This window comes from Peromyscus eremicus, chromosome 9 (assembly GCF_949786415.1).
Source record: "Peromyscus eremicus chromosome 9, PerEre_H2_v1, whole genome shotgun sequence".
NCBI classification, from domain to species: domain Eukaryota; kingdom Metazoa; phylum Chordata; class Mammalia; order Rodentia; family Cricetidae; genus Peromyscus; species Peromyscus eremicus.
This window is the reverse complement of record NC_081425.1, coordinates 107,815,795-107,838,181: the sequence shown is the minus strand read 5'-3', so window position 1 is coordinate 107,838,181 and position 22,387 is coordinate 107,815,795. Positions and strand designations below refer to the sequence as shown.

The 22,387-nt window shown below is 43.5% G+C and overlaps 1 protein-coding gene across 13 annotated transcripts in view; it reads right to left on the bottom strand.

Moving 5' to 3' along the window:
- Cadps (calcium dependent secretion activator) overlaps positions 1–22,387 on the bottom strand; it is a 456,343-nt gene that overhangs the window by 2,587 nt on the left and 431,369 nt on the right. For all 13 annotated transcript variants that reach the window (XM_059274214.1, XM_059274212.1, XM_059274215.1 and 10 more), the window contains one exon: positions 1,920–2,024. In XM_059274214.1, the coding sequence (XP_059130197.1) occupies positions 1,920–2,024 (105 nt within the window). The remainder of the gene's footprint in view (positions 1–1,919; positions 2,025–22,387) is intronic.

Genomic DNA, 22,387 nt, shown 5'->3' with positions numbered 1-22,387 from the left:
GCTCTTTGAACTTTTCAGTTAGCTGTTCTGTAATTGTTGCCAGACTTGGAGAAGTTAAAAATGCTCGAGGAGTTGCCTCTTCATTCAAATTCCCAAGCAGTGTGGATCCTGCTTAGAGGCTGACTACCTAAGGGTAGAAATGGTGGCTACTCAGTTTGGAATCTTGCAGTTGCTAGTGATTAAGGAGCTAACTGTTATTTAGTGTTGGATGAACAAACATGATTTCTGGATGAGGGATGAATGGATGAATGGAGGGAGTGTCTTTTGAGGCAGAAAAGAGAGCTGAGGACCCTTGGGAATCTGCGGCTGAGGAGGAGCATTCTGGATACTTCCTTGAGCTGGAGGTGGGGGATTCCACTTCAGTGCCCTTGGATTGCAGTAGTTAAGATGAGTCCAGTTCTGGAGAAAGTGAAGGTCTCTATCCAGTGATGTTTCTGTGTTGCTCCTCTGTGTTTCACAACTGTGTATATGTTTGGTTTTGGCAGACGGCAAAAATTAAGCCTCCTCTCTGACATTATTATCTTAATAAAATACTACTAATTTTTGACAAGGATTTGGAAATATCGGTTATGGAAAGATAATTTGAAAATATTCAGTTGTGGTATTTTCTTTTCATGTCTATCTGGTCAGATAAGGGTTAAATAGAAATTATCTCCTATACTCTATACTACACACAGAAAGAAAGAAAGAAAGAAAGAAAGAAAGAAAGAAAGAAAGAAAGAAAGAAAAGAGAAAAGAAAAAGAAAGGGAAAGAAAGAAATAGTTACAGCAAGAAAAGGAACTCAGAGGGTCTGGCAATGCTTAGGGAACTTGCCTTAAGAAACTGACTTCAACATAAAAATAAGAAAATTAAGCTGAGTGCACCATTGAAGTGCATATATTTCTTTTCCAATAGCTGCAGTTACATACTGGCTGCAGCCTTCTCCAGGGCGGAGGCTTTGTGAGATCAAATGCAGATGATAATAACTCCTTAATTACACACAATGGAACTGTAATTGGGTTTTAGTCAGCACTGAGGTAGAAGAGCACCTTCAGGGGGATGGGACTAATCCAAAGGAGACCAGGAAGCAGGGTAGGACAGATTTTGGCAAACTGTTAAGAAAATTCAGCTATGCTTATTACTGAAATATTTTAATGGAGATTTTGTACATTGAATAGGAGTTTTGCATACGAATGTCTTGAAAACCCTCTATGGAGAGCACCAAATGGAAACTGAAATGATCAAAAAACGTATTTACCCCCTTCTGTGATCTTATTATTTCATGTAAACCACTTCGATTTCACACTGAAATAATTATCATTAGTCCATGGCACACACATAAGAACAGGGAAAGAGCTACTTTCAGGGTATGTTATCTCACCTTTGTGATCCTTTACATTTGATTGTGTACACGCATTGTAAGAGAAATCACTTCAATTAACTAGGAGAACAATATTGATTTGCATTCTGATAATGATCACAGAACATATTTAGAAATAGCTGGGGGTAAATATTTCCATTAAATTAATTGTGGCAAAACTTATTTAATTAAACCATAAATGAAATTGGTAATTTATGCAATTAACATAATGGTGCCCAAAGCCAGCTTTTAAAGGTGCAATGGCACTGCCAGGGCACAATAGTCTCTGTGACATTTTGTGCGTGGCAAACATAGACCTTCTTTTTCCTCTGCAGACACAGTGTCAATGCCTACCTGCCCTGCCCCCTTTTAACTAAGCTTGCCTTTGATGTCTCAGTAAGAAATTAAGCAGGTACCACAAAGGAATTTCTCTGGACTTTCTTGCATGCAATACTGTCTTAGAAATCATCCTGGTGTGTATGTAAGCAGGTACTGTCTGTGTTCGGGGAGTTCTGTAGCTTGCCCATGAAGTGTATTTCAGTAAGCTACTTAGAAGAAAAAAATGCTTTGTTCTTTTACCTTTACCATCCTAATTAGTGTTTTCAGCTGATAAATGTGAAGCTGTAGGTCCATCCGGTCGGTCAACCAGGTGCAGATGACGTTCATGGAGCTGTTGTACCATTGCTGAAAAAGAGACAAAAGTTCTCCAGGCAACACATCATGGCATGACTACAGGACAGGGAGGGAACAGGTCACATTGGAGCCCCTGCTCTGTTCCAGAGGAAACAAGATGGTTAAATAGAACTGGAGAGAGGGACCATGATCATCAAGTCACACAAAGGAGGTGCTGTTCCTTCTAGACTAGGGCACTGTGGACCCTTCTACTACACACAACATGTGTGCACGTATGGTGCATTCCTGAAGACGGCCTCTTGTGCTCTTGATTCTCATCTGAATTGGTCCATTTCACTCAGTTGTGAGTCAAGGCTATGCTCCTTTCCCGATGCCCTTGTCTCCAGGGCCGGGAGAGGGACAGGGTGGCCTTCACCGGCACTTACCTTTGAAAACGGCCCCGATGTGTGCAATTCTGAGAATCAGGTGGACAGTCGGAGGAACTGAGGGGTAGGTATTTACCACCATTTGCCTGACTGGGGCATTCCTAATATGGACAGCAAATGAGGATTTCTCTCCAAGGGCCAAACTGTTCTGGGCAGCATTTAAGTGCCCTGCATTAGCTCTGCAATCTGTTTTAATCTTAGCACAAAAAATTATGGAATATGAGAGGGAAAAAAAACTATCTACAAATGAGCTCATTTCAAGCTGTTGAAATCATACTTCCCCTTCTGGGGGTTAAATTTTGCTTCTTGTCTGTGAAAAATGCTTAAAGCTGTGTCACTTGAGACTGCCACCCCTGTGGTGCAGGAAGTCTCTGGTGCAGTATAATTTTGCAGTACTGCTCATATATTCATAAATCTCACTCAGAGACATATGAACAGTGTTATGAAGTGTCAGTATGAAAAAAAATCTAATCTTTTAAACTTCACCAGGTTTCATTACGCTCCGCCGCTTATACCAAACAATTTACAAATAAAATGAAAAGGTGTGGATGGACCTATATATTTATTTATGCGACATCTATATGAACTGTGTACAGAATAAAGGAGGAGTTAGAGAATTGAGACGAGGCGCACACTCACACTAGCCAGCACACACAGGCACACACACATCGCACACCAGTGGGGATTCGAAAAGCATAAATAAAAACATGTTTCTGATGGTAACTCCACCCTTTCTCACCTAAAGATCATCCAAAATCAGTTTATGCCTAACACTCACAGTTTTTCTGAAGCCTTGTTTCTGACTTAATTTCTTTAAAAAAAAAATTAATTTGGGGGTTTTACTTGCAAGGTAGAACTGCCAAGTCTCACCTTGCAAGAAACTACAGCGTCGCAGCCATGGCGTACAGAAGCCCCTCTTTGCATCTTTCTTATCTAGGCTCGTCCTCATGGGAGCCAAGTGTGGCTCTCCTTGGAGCCCAGCCGCAGCGGGGACCATGCTACCCCAAGGAGGGGAGGCAGCGCCGGCAGCAGCCTCACAGCCAGCTCCTGCTCTTTTAAAGATCACGGAGGAGAAACTGTCAGTTGTGGGAACCGTCTGTCCCTCCCCAGGGAGCAGGCGGCTGGGGGTGGGCGTTCCCTGCTGAGATGGGCAGTTCACTCTCCAGAGGGTGTGCGATTGTTAGAGGTCAAGCTGCTTCAGGCACGGACAGCTTTTCCCCTCTAGGGGTGAGAACATTTTTCTGAAACTTTTTTTTTTTTTAGGGAGGGGTAGTGGTGGCTGTGTGGAGGGTGTTTTTGGCACCTCCTGCCTGGGGATTCTGCTGCACTTGCTGCCATTACATCTGGGTTTGTTAGCAGACTTTGGGGACAGGACAAGTACTGGATCACAGCTATCATGTCGCTTTATACCACCTCAGGAGCTAGGGGCTCTCCTGGGTTCACCTAGGCCTCCAACTTAAGTTTACTCGCTGTATGTGGCATGCAATCCACTTTATCCAGGAGTAATTTCTCCTTACATTCGTCCTTCCAGGGGGTTAGAAGGTGACCTTCGAGAAGCTCATGTGACAACATGGCCAAAAATACATGCTCATAGCCTTGTGATGGATACACGTCTGGGACACGAAAGAGGAGTGTGGCACTCTGGCTTCTAGGCAGAGGTGGCATTTTGCTTTGGCTGTGACAACAGGCAAATCGGTGCTGGCTTCCCTCACTGCCAGTAAGCATGGTGCAACATGCCTTTTTCTCTTTACTGAGAGACGCGCCACCTTTCAGGAAAAAAACATAGCACCCCCTTCCATTTTCCATAGGCAGTTCTCACTCTCGTAAATGGCTTTTAAATAGCACAATAAATAAATAAAAATCAAAAATACAAATTAAAAGGTAGGCTGCTGTCAACAGTCTTGCGCGGTTGAGGAAGTCGAGGGAGGGAGGAAGTGCATACAGAAGAGATCAATGCAACTGAGCACATTCCCACCCCAGGAGCAAGAATGCCCTGGAACATCCATGCTTCTCCTGAATCTCACATCTAGCAGGAGAAGTGTAAAAAAATGTATGATGCCCCATTGGCTACACATTCAAAGAGGCAAAAGGGAGAAAGTGAGTCCTTTCCAAACCTTATGCTCGGTAGAGGGAATCGGAGGCGCTTTCAGATGCAGCACACCCAGTGCTAGCTTGGTTTTCCAGCAAGGGCGTCGAAAGGCATTTAGATGTTGGAGAAAGAAGAAGGCATTGCCTTCTAGAACTTTACAGTGTTAGAAATGACAGGGATCTTCACAGTATCCATTGAAAAGGAAGAAGCAAAGGCCCAGATCACACAGGAAGTGTGTGTCTCCAACATCAGCACTAGATGATCATCTGCAGTCTCTCCGTTCTGGGTGCAAGAGTGTGCTGGTCAGCACAGCCAATCTGCTGCATCTCTTCCCAACTCTCTAACTGGAGATAGCACATGGATTACTAAAAGCAGGTCCCAGAGAAAGGTTTCTCACCACAGAACCCAGCCAGCACCACAAACCAAGATTGTCACCATTTCCCAGCGCCTAAGGAGAGTGCATGGCCCTCTTCCGGGAGTGTGTTTGATGTCAAGGCTAATGCCTTGTTAAGATTCTTCAAAAGAAGAAATTCATAAGAGAGCTGATGTTCACCCCATTTTCGTTTTGTCTTTCATTCAGACAGGTCTCTTCTGGAGCTATTTCAGTACCAGAGCATGAAATGTCTGGTAACATATGCTTTAGCTCTGAGGAAGGAGAGTTAGGATTGACAGCATTCATTGGATATTTTGAATATAGTCATGACTTGTCCGTTAATTTAGGGCTACTGATTTGAAACTTCCCAAACAAGGTTACTTTAATCCTAAAACCACACCACAGAAGTAAAATTGCCAGTAGACTGGACTCTTGTAGCATACACCCCAGGTGGTCATTCTGGGGATGTTGGAGCATAAAAGGATGCTGATCTGCAGCTGAATCTAAGGCTCTATTTAGAAAGTAGCTAGAAGACCAATGAAGTATTGTCTACCTCCTCTTCCCTTTCTCCTTTCCCTTCTACTACCAAGCTACATCCTCAACCTTTTCTTGACTATTTTTATTTTGAGACAGGGTCTCACTAAACTGACCAGGCTGATCTTGATCTCAGTCCAGAGCTCAGGCAGGCCCTGAACTTGCAATCTGTATCTGGTCTACAGTAACCAGGACCACATGCCTGCACCACCCAGCTTGGTCCTTTCTCTCTCCCAACCACCTTTTGTGTTACTGCCACTTAGAGTGGTTCTGTTTAATCTTAAACTCTTAGGCTCAAGTGATCACCCCACCTCAACCTCCCAAATGCTGGGCTGTAGACATGTGCAGTGGTACCCTGCTTCCTTGCTTTCTAGTACATAGTATTTAAAAGTGCTGGTCCTAATACACATCAGAGCTTGCAACCTTGAGCAAAGACTTTCCTCCTTAGAGACTCAGTTTAATGATAAAATGGGGATTCATTTGTCTTTTATAGGATTCTTTCGATGAGTAAATAAAAGAATGCTTGTGAAGCACTCATGTCTGTGCTTAGTAAGCTGACATCCCCACTACCACTGCCTTTCCCCAGCCACCACCACTACCAATCATTATTATCCCTCATCTCTCACTGCTTTATCTCTGCCTCTCAATCTAAATGATAACAAATACAGAGGTGGGGGTTAGTTATCTGGGAAAGCCACGTGGTGGAAGAAATGGTCCCCACAGGGAGAGCCTGGAATTGTGTAGCTCTTATATGGGTAGCTCTTAGCAATGGGATTCCATTTAAACTTAGGAAACTATCTTGGGTTCACAAAGAACATTTTAAACTGATACTGATTTATATTGAAGTGTTGAGTTAAAATGACTCCTGGACAGATCTCTGTGAGTTCGAGGCCAGCCTGGGCTACAGAGTGAGTTCCAGGAAAGGTACCAAAGCTACACAGAGAAACCCTGTCTCAAAAAACCAGAAAAAAAAGAAAAAGAAAAAAAATGACCCCTGGAATGAATGCCTTTTCAAACCTTGTAGGCATACGTTCAATATCAGCCTGTTTGGCCACCTTCTAGCAGGATAGCCTCAAACACACTGTTTAACGCTATGACTTTCAGTCTTCTCTTGGGGTTAATGCCAGCACCAACTTCACAGGATTGCTGTGAGCATTAGGAGGTGATTCATGCACAGTGCCTACCAGAGTGAATGCCACACAATAAGCACTCAATAAAACAGCTTTCACTCACAGATACTTTCAATGTGTAGCCCAAAGTTATTGTCTTGATCCATTTCTGGCAGAAACTTGGTCACTGATACTCATATTCCTCAGGCCACACATTCTGTCCACAAGCATACTGACTTCTTAATGAATCCTAACACTCAGCCTGTACCATTATAATATGGTTCATTACGGCCAGGATCAGGAGGAGGCAGTGAAGAAGATCAGGAGAGGCCAGGATCACACACTGACATCACCGAAAATGTGGATATTCATCAGGGATTTTTGTACCTTAACTCTGATTTTTTGAATGTCTTAAATATTAAAATGTAATTTAAAAATTGTAAAAACTGAAAAACTGTAAATCTTAAAAATATGAAAGCCAACAATAGTTGGTCCCCCTCACTGAACTCTACGATGAAGAAGTGACTCTTAAATCTCTTTCTAGGTCTCCCCTTTGGTTTCACTGTTGACTGGATGGAAGCTTTACACCCTGGAAACCTGAAGTGTTGACAGGTAAGACAAATAATTAACACCTGACGAGGCAGGGCTCCTAGAAACTGGCCTCCACTGTGAGCCGCTCACCCCAGCGAACAGCACAGGCTGGCGCTGGAGTGGCTTCTGCTGAGCTTATATTTTCTGCCACTATAACCAACACTCAGATTTTTTAGTTTGAGTCTCTTCATGTACCCTTGACTGTCCTGAACTTGCTAGACCAGGCTAGTCTCTTTCTTGCAGCCGTCCTCCTGCCTTTATCTCCTGATGCTGAGATACTGGTGAGCAAGCACCATGCCGGCTGTAAGCCTTATTGTGGTTCCAACACTTTGGAATTAATTTGATGTCCTATAGAGACTTTGCTGTTAGAGGTACATTTATTTTTGGAAAGATGAGCGGCAGCAGAAGGCTAGGCACAGAGGCCGAAAGAGTACTTACATATTCACATAACACAAAGACCATTTATGTCAACTTATGGAAATGCCTTATCAGACCAGATGATCCTATGGCTTAGAGATTCCTGTCTTTAGTGCCATTTCCCAATAAAGTACTATTTTGTGCAGAATAATGATATACAACACTAGACATACACATGGATATTCACAGAGTTAGTAAAAACAACTAACTGTTCATGGAACACTGATCCCTCACTATGTCCAGACTCTACAGACATACTGCAAGCATGATACAGTTTAATTGCCGAATTCAACAACTATACACAGCCCCATTTTGTATTTTTTTAAAAAGGGGACATACAATTAGTAAGCATTGAGGTAGTTTGAAGTTTTTTGTTTTTTAACTACCAAATCAATGAGCTGTTTTTACTCAGTTCCATTCTGTTATGAAGGCAAAGAAGAGCTACATAGGATCAGTGCGGGTTCTAGTTTCTAGGTGTCTCACAGCCAAGCTGCTAGCCCTGAAGCTCCCTCCGAAGTGTGAGGCTAGGACAATGCTGCTGAGTCTGTTTCTAATGGAGCCCAGGCTTGTCTTGGAGTGGAGAAGAATGCTCATTTTATGGGCTTAGAAAGTGGCTACACAGACAATGGGGACCTGGGGACACTGCCATGGAAAGCTATTCAAAGACTTTAAAGAAATGGTGGACAGACCACCATTGCTCACAGGAGAAGTGACTTGAAAAGGCTGGGTGGGGTGAGGGATACCATTTCTTAGCCAGTAGAGTCTGAGGTACACTGGCAACTCCACAATTGCTGACGGGAGAAGTTTCTCACCAGGGCGGTTTGTTTTCAAGGGAAAAAACAATGTCTTGAATATTCGTAACACTTTTATGGATGGGAAGGTTTTAACGCTGACCAAACATTCGGCCTGGAAATGATACATCATAAACTACAGAATTTTCAGTGAAAAGAGAGAACAAAATAGTAGAGCCTTTGCCTATCAGATGGAATTGATTTTTTTCTCATGAAATATAAGGCATCACCAGGAAGCACTAGAGTCACCTTCAGCAAAACAGTCCCGAACCCAGGAAAACCAGCCCCGTTCAAACCAAACTCTGCCGCTGATTTTCTTTCTCTCTGTCTAGCCTAGGCCGGCCCTGAACTAGAGTCCTCCTGTTCAGCTTCCCAAAGAGCTGGAGGAAGTGAAATATATACTAGGTCCAGCTGGCTTTTTTCTCTAAAGGAAATTTACTGATGTATCCTCTGCCTCCCATAGTACTTGACTTTTATTAAGACACGTGTGCCACCTCATGCCATAGTTGAGGATAATGTTGAGCTCAGTATCATAAAAAGTAAGCCAGAAAAATTATAGTATTTGGCCCAGGGTTAATAACCACATCTTCCCACACTTTCTTTGAATAAATACTTGTGATATTGTCAAATATATGCAATATATTTCCAGCCTCAGTGATAAGAGTCGCTCTCTAGTGTAAACTCATTTCTTTAAGCATGCCTTCCTTTGAAATTGCCATATTCGAGGCATGTATGCAGGAAAGTAAACCATGGAAGGCTAGGGAGCTCATAGCCGACCTGTCAGCAGTATGGTAGTTAAGTTTTATCTCCATTCATTTTATCCTAAGGATGAAGAGAGGGAGACTCAGAGAAATAAAGTAGCCCAGGAGCCAGGAAGGAACAGAATATGGACTCAAGTCTGCCTGCTAACAGGATATGCTTGACTCTATCTACCCTTTGTATCTGCACCATGATAAACTCACATTCACCTCTCTATGCTTCTCTTTCCTCATCCAGTAGACAGAGAAATAATGGAACCTACTGACTGCTGTGGGGTTAGTGTATGCAGTGTGTTCAATAGCTGTAGGTGTGGACCAGGCTTTGATTATTCCTACATGAGCCAGGCTGTCTTACCCTGCTTCACACAGAGGAAACAGAATCACTCGAAGCAGAAGCTACTCCTCCAAGCTGAGCAGCTTCCATTATCCTGCTGGGACTGCCTGAGCAAACAGGTCATTGGTAACCAACCTGTGCCTTTGGACTGAAGAGGCCCAGTGAATGCTGGGGGATTTTGAGCTTTGATCTGGAAAGTACCTTTCTCAAGCCAGGCAGAGCCATGCACAAGTGAAACCATCCATCTACGGGAGGAACAGCATTTTCTGTTGGCAAGGAGCCAAAGAGGAAGATGAGACCAACCACACCTCTCTGACTAAGCTCTTCACTGTGTTTTTTGAGACAAAAGTGAGTTATTATTAGTTAGAACAACAACAACAAAAATCCCACAACCTTTAAAATTGCTGTATTGAAATACTGTAATGAAATATTTTACACTGAGGTTTCAGCACACAGTCCTTACAATTTGTGTAATTTAAGAACCTGTGAAACGTATCATCCAGGTTTTCTTTAAGTTCTACCAAAGGCCCCATGTCTTTGTTAAGCCACAGGCCAGTGGGCGGCTTAGGTCAAACAGTCTCAGGGATTGGGTGTTTTTCAGCGTCCTGATCAAAGATTCAGAGGGTCCAAGAAAGAATCCTGGCTTGTGCAAGCCGTCTCTGTCAATGGGAAGAACACTAGAAGACTGCATGCAGTTCATAGCAAGTGTTTGGACTGTCAAAGCTCCCCAAAGCTAAATCAACACATTCTAAAATGGCATATCATCCAAACGCTTGAAGGAGTGGGGCACTGTTGAAAGATGCAATCTTTGCCTTACTTGAGTGTTGCTGTAATTCAAGATCCAATCCTCCCAAACAACTGCTCCTCGAATGGGTATTTCCCAGCCAGGGCTTTGGGACGCTTGGCTAAAAGCATAAAGCTATAATCAGACACCCAAGTTAGAGGTTGCAGACCAACAGAATGACCTCAGATGCTCAGTGTCCTTTGTAAGTGAAGGTGGGCTGCGGTTTTTCTCCTCGACACTCCTGTAATTCTTTGGATGCATAAAAACCTACCTCAGTACGTCCTTACAATGATCATCGAGGCTCTCTGAGTGGCTGGTCCTTCCAGGGCACTGCTGTGGGACTCTCTGAGAAGGCTGACATGACTGATGGATTGATTCATGCAGCTGAGCTGAGGATGACCTAGTTCCTTGCTTGCTCAGTCTCTCCTCATGAGGAAAGAGTCCTTTATGCAGAAGGAATAATTCTCTAAAAAATTTATGTTGCAACTGCCTTTATCTATAGAACTTGCCTATGAAGTTTAGTATTTGAGAGCAATATCATTTTAACTCCCTTTAAAGGACCTACATGGTATCTTAATATTATGTTATTAAAGCAAACAGCTATTTATTCAAGACCAAATTTCAACTCTTTATACCCGAGGCATAGAGAAATAGCCTACCATAGGTAATTTGTTAGCATCAGTATTACAATTGAATGATCAAAATGAGGAGTGAGTCCAAATTTGCCCTCCTGACTTAATTCACTGCTGCCTTCAAATTTCAGACCCATCAATATTATTGCACAAGGAAGAGCATGAGGAGAGGTGAGAGTCTGGAAGAAAGCAACTTGGCAGAAGAGTTCAGAGCTCAGCTTACATGGGTGATGTCTGTCTCAGGGAGAGACTCTCTCTCTCTCTCTCTCTCTCTCTCTCTCTCTCTCTCTCTCTCTCTCTCTCTCTCTCTCTGTGTGTGTGTGTGTGTGCATGTGTGTGTGTGTGTGTGCATGTGTGTTAATGGTTTGGTTAACCTGTTGGCAGATTTAGCAAACTATATAAGCTAGTCAACACTAGAGTATTAATGATTTTGTTGCTGCTAAGTCAACCGTAGTGTACGAAACACAATGTGTCACAAAACTCCCTTTTTATCTTCCCTGTCTCAGTAAGGTGGATGGGTGGATGTCCATGAGGCGACAGAATTCCTCTGAAACTAGGTTTTATTTCCTAATAAACATGATATTGCTGGACATAATTTGTCACCTTTGAATCAGAAAATGAAGTTTGACGTCCACTCACAGACATCTGCTTAAAGACAGAAACACCTGTGATGGGAAAGCCAAGGCTCTAAATGTAATTTTCCATTGCAAATACTTCTTCAGCTATTAATGCAAACACCACTCTTTCCACAAGCTGGGTAAATGCTGTTATAGATGGACAGACAGCCCAGCAAATGCACTCTGGGTAGTGATGTAACTGACAGCCAGGTCTCAAGGAGATGTCTGAGCACCTGTGACGGAGACAGCTTTATTCACAATAGCCTAGAGGTAGAAGCAATCCTCTGTCGGTCAGGAAAGGCAAGGAAACCAAACTCAGTTAATTCATACAGCCTTGAAAATAAAGGAAATCCTGTCATATGCCACAGATGGATGCACCCTTAGGACATTATGCAAAGTAAAACAAATCAGTACCAGTCACGAAAGCCACTGTATGGTTTCACTTATATGAGGGATATAGAGTAGCTAAATTTACAGAAACAGAAAGTGGGGTGGTGGTTGGCAGGGGCTGAAGGGAGGCAACAACTTGGGGGCTGTTAATACATACAGACTTCTAGCTACGAAAGATGAAATGAGTGCTAGGGATTGATCACAAAGTATCAAATCCACTTAACAATGTGGAACTGCACTTGGTGGAGCTAAAAAAAACTTACAATGGCACACTCTGTGTTATGTACTTTACTTTTAACACACACACACACACACACACACACACCCCTAGGAAATTAAAATCTCTTCTCATATCGCAAAGGAAACTTTGCTTAAGAAAACTCAGATACATAGTAAGGTACACAATCTCTTTAAAAATTGTGTGTTCATGTGTGTGTATGTGGGGGGGTGTATGTGTGCGTGTGCATGCGCGTGGCAGGTGCACTTGCCTGTGAGGCTACAGGAGGTCAGGTGTCCTCCTCTATCACTCTCTGCCTTATTCCCTTGAGATGCTGGACCTGGAACTTGCCGTTTTCAGCTAGGCTGGCAGCCAGCAAGCCCCAGGAATCCTTGCTGTCTTCCTTCCAAGTGCTAGCTAGTATTACAGGTGCATGCTGCCACGCCTGGCTTTTCACTTGGGTGCTAGAGATTTGAGCAGCGAGGCTCTTACTCACCGAGTCATCTTCCCGGCCACTCAATGTACATGTTCTAAGCTGGAACACCCAATCATGCTTTACAAACAGGAAAACAATATGGCAAGATAAATATAGGATGTTTCTTTTACTCTCAGGATGGAGACAGCTTCTCAAGGTTGAGTTTTGAGATGGCAAGGCACAAAGAACAAATCTGGTAGCATTTATTTTGTTTATTTAAAACATACCATGGGCCCAACATTTCTAAATCTGTGAGACAGCATTAACTGAAGCCCAGGGCTGTCTGAGACTCCTTATCAAGGACTGTCCTTATTGAGAACTGGGTCCAAAGAAAAGGACCTATTTCTTTCTCTTTTTTTTTTTGTACTGTGTGTCACATTACTTCATATGTTTTTCAGAGTCTTACCATCTCTGTACTGACTCCCACCAAATCCTACTCTCCCAAGCACAGGTTTGATCAAGCATCTCTCAGCACCAAGACCATGGTTCCCCAAAAGGGCAGTACCTCCCTACCCAGCATTGTTCACAACAGACTTATTAAAGTTTGGAATGTGTGTTCAGGAAGCTCTTATTTTAGGAAACAATTAAGTAGAATTAGGCTAATAATGCAAGGCAGGCAAAGCTTTTGCCCTTTGCTGAGAAATAACTCCTACGTGGAACATTTATACTAATAAAAATCATGTATTTCTTAAATGCCTCAAAATGATCTTTGCACCCAGCTTGGCAATTAGCACTGCCCCACTGAGGAGAATTTACTCCCTAGGCACAGGGGGATTATCTCTGTTCTCTCTACCAATGTCTTCTCTCAGTAAAAAATACAGTGTGAGGCTCTGAGGTGGAGATGGAAATTTCGGTAAGCAGGCATTTTGCAGGAGACTTATTTCCCATTGCATCTTAGACTGTGGCACAGGAAGGCTGAATGCCCCTGCCCAGTCCCAAAGCTCCCAAACCACACCCCTTTACCATAGCCATCAACGGGCCTTCTGAACCCCAAGCTCCAAGCTCCTGGCCTAGGCAGGAAGTGACCTCTGGGCGAAAGGGAACACAGACCCTCCTGTGTAATATTCTGTCTCCTTGACAACATTCCAGCCTGCGGTGGCCTGGGGAACAGACTTCATTTCTTTTCTTTCTCTGCCTACCCTTCCAGCGCCATACTTCTTTCCTCCCTCTTTCTCTAGACGCAAACGTTATGACATCCAACATAAAGTTGCCGAAATAGCAATCTTGTCTCTGAATATATAAATTGCAAAAATTGATATGAATAAATCTGCAAGTAGCACACTGATTGTGGCACATTTTATCAAAAAACGGCGCTCAGTTGCTCCGTGGCTTGGGGAGGGGATGGTGTCATTACACATAGAGAAAACATCTGCAAATCCCAGTTTCTTTAAGTAGAACTGAATGGAGACATGACCTCCTGTTCCTTGCCATGAACCCTGAGTTCACACTCATATTTTACATGTTACAGGAAGCCACAGCTCGCCCCAGGGGTGCTGCAAACAGACACGCAGAAGCCAGATGTAGGCCCCCCGCCCTGCTCCCTAATGCACCTGAAGAAGCCGGCAACTCGACATTCAAAAGCTGACATGCTTGTAGCTTAAGGTCACTTCAGATTTTGTAAAGAAGAGGACAAAACCAGGAATGCTTCTAGGGCTGGGCTGTCAGCGGGGAGGCAGAAGGATTACAAGAAACCTGTGACTCTGCCTCTTTCTGCCTTTGCTGGTAGTTTTTTTGTGTGTGAACAAGTGCCATACAACAGATTGAGCCTCGTATAAAGGCCTGAGACTGTGCAAAGACTTCCCGCTGGGCCTCAGCTGTGCTTGCAATTAGCAATAGGCACGCAGTGATTATTGTTGGGGTAGCGGATGGCAATGCGAAGTGACAAGTTTTATGGGGGAAGTTGGGAGTGGGGATGCTCTGCAAGTTTCTTTCTTTCTTTTCTCTTTTCTTCTTCTGAAAAAAAAAAAAAACAACAAAAAACCTCCACCCTTTTCCTTAGCAGACTGAAACCTCCATGAAAGAGACCCCCCCATCCCTATCATTCAAAAGAGCCTTAACAAACTTGTTGAAAGAATATTTCTCTCAGTGTTCAGAATTCGGGTTTTCTAGGTCAGGGCTTCCTTGCTGCCATATTTAATGTCAGAAATACCCATTTGCCTCAAATTAGTCAAGAGCTTGGAGTTGAGGGCAGGAGATTAAGCATACAAAATCACTCAGCAGGTGACGGTAGGGTGGATTTGGGGGTTGAGAAGTCTTTAAAACTGACTACAAGACATTATATACTTCTGACAAAAGAACATAGTAATCCTACCTGCTTGCTTTAACCACTGTTGTTGGCCTATTATTACGTGCTTTAATGCTCCCGGGAGTAAAACTATTGCTGATACTGCTCAATTACCATAGTAACTCACACCAGTGACCTCTTATCGCAGGGCTCCCAGCCCAGCTGAACCAGCCCAAAGACTCTGTGTCTTTTTTATTTCAACGGTGTCATATACTTGGACTGAACACTCTAAGCAGAAGCTCTCTTTCTCTTTGTCTAAGATGAGAACTTGTTTCCAGTTGTGATAAAGGGCCTTTTTAATCAAAGATGGTTTGAGGTCTATGGATCTGAGGCTGTGTGATGCATTCTCCGAAGACACAGAACAATAGCCCATAAGGAGAAAAGAACATGTGTGCATCAAAGGCAAAAGCCTCCCAGCTGCACAGACCATCCAATTCCCTCCAGGTCTCTAGCTATGGCCTCCAAAGTCTAGGAAGAGATACTGGAGCCTCTTCTAGGGGAAGTTGCTACAATTTTTTATCCTGTTCTTGGGTATAAATGCAGACGGAACAAAATGACTACAGGGAGACTTAACTGTAAGTTTGATAAAGGGAATAAAAGTAACGTCCACACACACTTTCCTGCTTCACATTTCCCCAGCTTGTGAGTGTGTATGTGAGTGCATCTATATACACCAGACGCTATTTGAATGCTACTGGAGATACAGACTCATTGTATTAGCACACCAAATGCTCTGAGAAGTCCTGCAGAAAAGAAATCCATTTAGCTTTGTGTTTTTCCAAAGGTATCTCACCAAGGAGCTCATTTTTGTAAGGTCCTTACTACTTCACATCTCTCAGGGATTCGTGTTACCACGTTTGCACACTGGAAAAGAGTTGTGTGCTGACATCCTTAACTACAATTACAGCAAAACTAATGAAAGTGAAAGCAAGTGTTTAGTGAATGCATTTGTGTCAGTGGCCGTTCTACGCAGTTTGTGTACATTCAACTGAATTCTACAGCCTCAAGAAGTAGACACATTGGAAATCTGATTTTGATATTTCTACGGTATGTGATAGTTATAGGTAGTGGTTCTTTGTGAAAAAAGGAAATATAATAAGTTATATGTAATAAATTAGCTTTTAAGTTTTATTACATTGTCCTGTTTTTGACCCTCAGAGAACCCGAAGCCCATTGGCTCTCTAAATTGATCATTTTTTTCTATACCTTTGTGGTGTTAACAGAAGTAAAATGGGGAGTAAGGCAGACTCCTTCATAACTATCCTACCTTCTGGACTCCAGGTTCTCAACTTTTCCACTGTCTCTTCTGACTGGTACCCAAGTTCTATAGCCCAATGAACGAATCCAGGTTAGCTACCACAATCTGCTCTGCACTTCCTGTATGCACACAACCTCTAGACAGCCTTAGGAATTGAGTAGGGTTCTGAGTGGAGGAAGAACCCTGAATGAAAAACAGAACACTGGTCCCAACCAGCTGTTCTAAACATCCCCCAAGCAGATCAATAAGACCTGTCCTGGAGAAACCAGGACATACTCCAGTGGGACTTGTGCTGCTCAGACAAGCTCTTATAAGCAAATGTCAGGGGCTGACACCTCACTTTTGGCAAGTAGACCAGACACAGAACTGTGACAGCTATGAGAAAATGGGCTGTTCTCTAAGGTACCTGGAAAGTGGTCTCAGTTCAGACCCCTTCCAACTCCATCAGATACAAACAACGAACTCAATGTGATGAATGCCAATCAGCATCTGCCCAGGCCTATCTGCCACCTGGGTCTTCTGGGCAGGTGTGCACTTTGGGCATTAACAAACTGACCACTGTGAACAATACTTTTTTTCTGAGGCCTATTTTCCTCTGGATATGTTGGGGATTTAGTCCCAGGCCTCACTGTGTATTGAGAAAATGGACCCCCGTGCTTTTAGCTTCTTTCGTATCAAAGGAACCCACTGTTTTGAGAAAATGTAGAGTTACAATCTGAATTCAGTCTCAATCATTTGAAGCTTAATTATGTTGAGAATGAAGTTCTCGTTTTGGTAGCACATCCTGCTGCCTATTAGCCATGTGAGAAGTAAGGGTGATTTGTCTGAACACTATTCCACTATACAGACACAACGATTTAGAAGAAGGATCGGAGCAGAAACCAAGCTCAGATTATTCACGACCAGCGTCTGCCCACACCTCTGATTGCTTCTTAGGTATAAGGACGAACTGCATTTAGAGTTAACTGCATTAATTTGCAGGCAGATTGACGTCAGCAACTGAAATGAAAATTTACATACGATATAGAAATGATTATAGAAATCATACTCTAAAATAAGGATTGTAACTCATGTACAGAACGGAAAGATAATGCTGGGTGCCAACTTTTGTTCTTTTCAAACAGGGATGGTTAATCACATTAGGGCTAATTTCATTATTTGCATATTAAACTTTCTATAGTCATGAGTCATTAGATTTTGCCAGCCAAAGTCGAAGTTCTTAGGAAAATTCACATTAACTTTAAAGAGCTGTGTGTCTGAGCTAAGGTGGTTTTAATCATCACTCTGAGGGAACAGCTTGCATATTGACATAATTTCCATACGATTACATGGGAAGAGGTCAGGTCCCGGCTAACTGCAGTCAGCTAAGTGCAGCCATTCAGGTCAAACCACACAGCTAGTTTCTCCTCAAACGATGAAAGCACACAAATACGCCATCCAAAGTGCCGGCCAAAGCCCAGAGTTCAAAGGCAGCAGACCCAGCAACTCTAACTGGATCCAGAACACTTCCCCAAAGCCCTCCACAGTTTAAAAACTAGATCTATGTCAACTTAGTGCACGAATTCTTTGTGGAAGTGATTTCTCATCTCAGCGATGGCCCAGTGGCTTCCAAACAGCAATCCATGAAGGAGGACAGAGAGGGTGGTCCCGGAGGGAGCTGGAGAGAGAGTTGGGATTCAAGAGAAGCCTGACTGGGACCAGGCAGTAGGAGAGGAGGCTGTTTACTTGGGCTGCCCGGGTAGGAAGGCGTCATACAGCCCCAGGAGGAGACCTTTGGGTGTCTAAGGCATCGCCTGCAAAAAGAAGCCAGGAAACTAGTTCTGCCGCTGTGGCTCAGGGAAGTGCAAAGTGCGTTTTGAAAGTTAACATGTGCGTTCACCATGCACAGCTGGGCTCTGCCTCCAGTGGAGCCCTTTCCTCTTGCTTTATTTTTAATCTCAGGAAACTATACTCCCTTCTTGCTACTTCTCACTGCCTATGATTCTACCCTCCCCCTCCCCTCCTTCTGGGAGGGAGGATAAGGAAAAAAAAAAAAAACAACAACCCAATCCAAACCAAACCAAACCAAACACATTTGCCAGATCTCTTACCGAAACTCTACCCTGGGGTGCCAGTCACCCCCATTTCTGTTCGAGGCACAAACCTCAGACCATTGTCCTTATGTAAGATAAACATTCAGCCTCGCAGGGTGCCCTCAATATCTACAGATGGTTTTGGATGCAGCAGCCAGGAGGTAGGAAGCCTGTGCCAGGTCCCCCATTGACGTGTTCAGATGGGTCTAGGACCTGGGCACAGAGAGTTAAACCCTAAATTAGCCATGAGTTAATATATGCAGCCCTGATCACCCTGCCTTGCTGTCAATGCTCCCCTCCCCAAGTCTCCCCCTTCTTCTTTACAACCCCCACCCCTCACTTAGAGGCGACAGCATAAGAAATTAAACACTTGTGGGTTCATTCGAAAGAGTGAATGAAATTGAATAAGCTCTCAGTACTTGAGGCGCACAGCAAGCGCCTGAATGGGACAAGCCTCCGAAGTTGAATGGAGTGTCTTTTGGGACCAATTTGTCTCTTTTCACTCTTTCTTCTTCTCTCTTGCTGACAGATGCACAAAGGCGGAACTGCGCCGCGCAGCTTAGCCGCATGCACCGCGGCAGCTGTCACTTTTGTCGAGCGAGTTAATCAAGCAAATGCCACCATATCCCACTTTCTATAAGGAACAACATGTTATAGACAGGAGTCTCGCTAGAAAGAGACTTCATTTTAACTTTGATTGGCTTGGTCCCCCCCAAAGATTTCCCCCTTCCCCCCAAAAAAGGAAGTGGGGAGGGGAGACTTAATCCAAGTCAACAAAAAAATCTTAGATTTAATAATAATACTGCACATGAGGCCAAAGACCCATTTTTTAAATTTGTTTGTTTGTTTTTTCATCAGACTGAGGCTGCTATGATCTGGCTTTGTTTTGGTTTCTTTTCTTTTTTAGGTGTGTAAGCTATTGTTAGCACTGGACTATCAGATTTTATCACTCAAGTTATTAAAAGGAAAGCAGAGGACAGAAAATAGTACTATGCTATGGATGTCTTGGATTAATTTGGCTCTCTTTTCCTTTATAAAGCAGGTCATGTTATTTACATATTTCTTTTGATACACCTCCTTGCCTGGCCAAGCTCACAAAGACCAGGCTAAATACATAATGACGTCTCTTTGTACATCTTGCCTTAGCTAGTTCTTTAGATGAATGCCCAAATTTATTTCTAATGTGCACCAACAAATGTACACAGGCTCCATCTCTCTAATTCAGTGGAGCCAAGTGGGAAGCCTTTGAAAGAATTCCCTCACGTTTGTATCCACATCCTCTGCTCCGCAGTCAGTGCGATTTGGTGGCCTTGGGAAGCCACGGGCAAGGCATGAGCTTCAGTAACTGTGCATGGTGCTGACCTCAGCTGTTGCCCCTCCCTACCCACTTGGAAAACTGAATGCTCAAAGCAGACATATTTTCAATAAACAAACTCTTTAGAAACGATGTATTTAGACCACTTTCCTCTGGCCAGGGGATTTGCCACATTGAAGAGTTGCCTGAGAGCTATCTATCTGGGAAGCTCAGGAAAGCTGTAAGACAAACCAGCCACTCCCTCCTTCACACTCATTTTCCTCCTTCCTTCCTCCCCCTCCTCCATCACCTTGTCACATTGTTTATTGTAAGCTTTGGTTAGAAATAAATCAAGGCAAGACTTGGGTGACACCTGATCGCAAATTTTCACACTGCTGACATTGTAGGCATTATTGGATAATGGCCATGTACTGATTAAGTTGTAGCCTCATTTCTATTACATAGGGATTGTATAACCACAGTATTCTGTAATTTTGGATTACATTTTCCTGTCCTGTAAAGTATTGCTAATCTGTGAAACCTTATCTCACCATCGAATACTTTTAGCTATGTAGGTACGTTAAAAGAATCAACAAGGCCTTGTAGGGAAATCTTGGGTATTGTTGCTTAATAACACCACTGTGTCAAGCTTTCCTTAGGGAACTCAAGCTGCTATGGTAAACCACTTATCAACTGTCTGGGATGTAATGGTTTTGTGTTACCATTGCCTTCTCGCCAGTAACACACAGGCCCTTATTCTTGTGGTATAAAAGATCTTACACAGAATGCACAGGGAGATACAGACTGAAAGCTGAAACCCACCCCTTCATCAGGCCTGGGTAGAAGGGGCTTTGTAGCACATACGGTGTGAGATTTCTCATGGTACTCAAGCTCCCCTCAGCTCATCACAGTGGTCCTGTATGGGAGCACCCATATTTAGGCCCAGATTTACTTCTGTTCATAGACTTGACCTTAAGGACAACACTCTCATATTTGGGAGGAGGCTTCCCTGGTGGTAGTAAATTCTTTAAGGGGAGTCTCTCTGATTAGCTATGCAACTCCTATCATTGTTGTGAACAAACAATGACTAACAATCATGACTGCCCAGAGGGTCATCAATTGTCATTTTTCTCTGTGCACTGCTGTGACGCCATGTAGGGAACAGTGGCTGTTATGGTAAGAACCCCAGAATGGAGGCTCCTGGGGGGATGGGGGTGGAGAGCACATATCAGGATCTGAAAGCATATCAGCTTTCCTTTTTCCAAGTATTATTTATTGCTGCTGTTGGAGTTATTATTATCATTAGTGTGTGTGCATATTTTGGTGGCCAGAGGACAGTGTTGTGGAGGTGGGTCCCTCACTCCCTCTTTACATAGGTTTCAGGGATGAATCTCAGGTTGCCTGGCTTTTCAGGCAGTAAGACCTGCTGAGCCATCTTGTCTGTCCTCTTTTTTTTTTTTTTTTTAATTTCTTTTTTCCCTAAGACACCATGGTAATTAGGTATCATCTCTCTTTGGGTCAGAAAGGAAGGTGTTAGGTCTAGGATAGACCACTTCCCAAGAGTCTAAATTTGGTGAGATCAGTTTACCAACCAGGAGTTCAAATTCCTAACTATAAAAACCTATCTCCCAAGGAAGTCATGGGACTCACAAGCTTTCAAGAGCCCAAGAGAGGGCTTGGGCAGAGAGGTAGCAGGCAAGGAGCACTCAGCTAGCATTATCCTCAATAAAATGTAAATTATCTATGATAAGAGCTCACAGAGGGACTCCTCCCCCCATGACTGTTAGGAGGATTTAAAAGAAATAGTATCTCTAACAAACAGTATGGTTGTTTCCAACACACCATGAAGAAAATGCACGTGAAAAAAACTCTAAGTAATGTCATCATGTTGTCATCAAGACAGCCATTTGCTGGAACTTTTGATTAATTGGGGTCTTTCCCCCTCTTTGTACTTGATCTTTTAGGCGAAACCTGCCCGTTTCTCCCCACCCCCTCAACATCCTGATGGAGACTGAAAAGTACTGAGAGTGAGTTTTAGGCATTGGAGCCTGGTCTTGCTGAGGCACCTAGCATGAGAGAGAGAGAGAGAGAGAGAGAGAGAGAGAGAGAGAGAGAGAGAGAGAGAGAGAGAGAGAGAGCGTGAGAGCGCGGGAGCACTGTGCGCAGAGCCAGGGAACCTCCTAGTGGCCCTGCTCTGGGTAGCTCACTCCCTGTACATCTTCCCAATCGGAGAGTGACACCCAGGGACAAGTACTCTAAGAAAACCAGACTCAGAAATGATTGTGGGACAGAGAAGGTACTCCTGCTTCAAACGCACAGGGAGGTAGACAACAGAACTAAGACATCACAGAAAGGGTTTCCAGAGCGGCTGAAGCAGGAAAGGCTCTCAAAGAGTCTTCAAATAATGAAAAGCAGCAGTGGAGGCTGGCGAGGCGGCACAGAGGGCAAGGCCCTTGCCAGCAAGCGGAACGGTTGGAATCACAGGCCCTGGGACATGGTGGAAGGAGGGGCTGGCATCTGTAAGTTGATCTCTGATTTTCACATGTGTGCACCCCCACAACAAATACATAAATCCATAAGTAAATGAGCTAAAAATTCATTTCCCACTAAATTAATCAGAACACTGTATTTTGAATTAGAGATGATTGTAAAAAATCGATAATTATATCCTTGAAAGGCTTAATGACTATTTTCAAGTTAGAGTTGGAAATAGAATAGAAAGTGCACTTGAAAGAGGACACAAGGTACTGGAAGCAGACTAAGACAGGGACTCGTGGGTCCCTGCTTACCAAAGGAGTGCTGATTGAGTCTACATGCTGACTCCTGATGATGGCAGCAGGCACAAGAGCGGCTGACTCGGTGGCGCCAGGGCTGAGACCTGACTCAAGGCAAGGGATCTGGCTTTTTGCTTCTGGGACTTGGATTTCCTGTCTTCAAATGAAAATAATGGTATATTTTATCTCTTCCCAA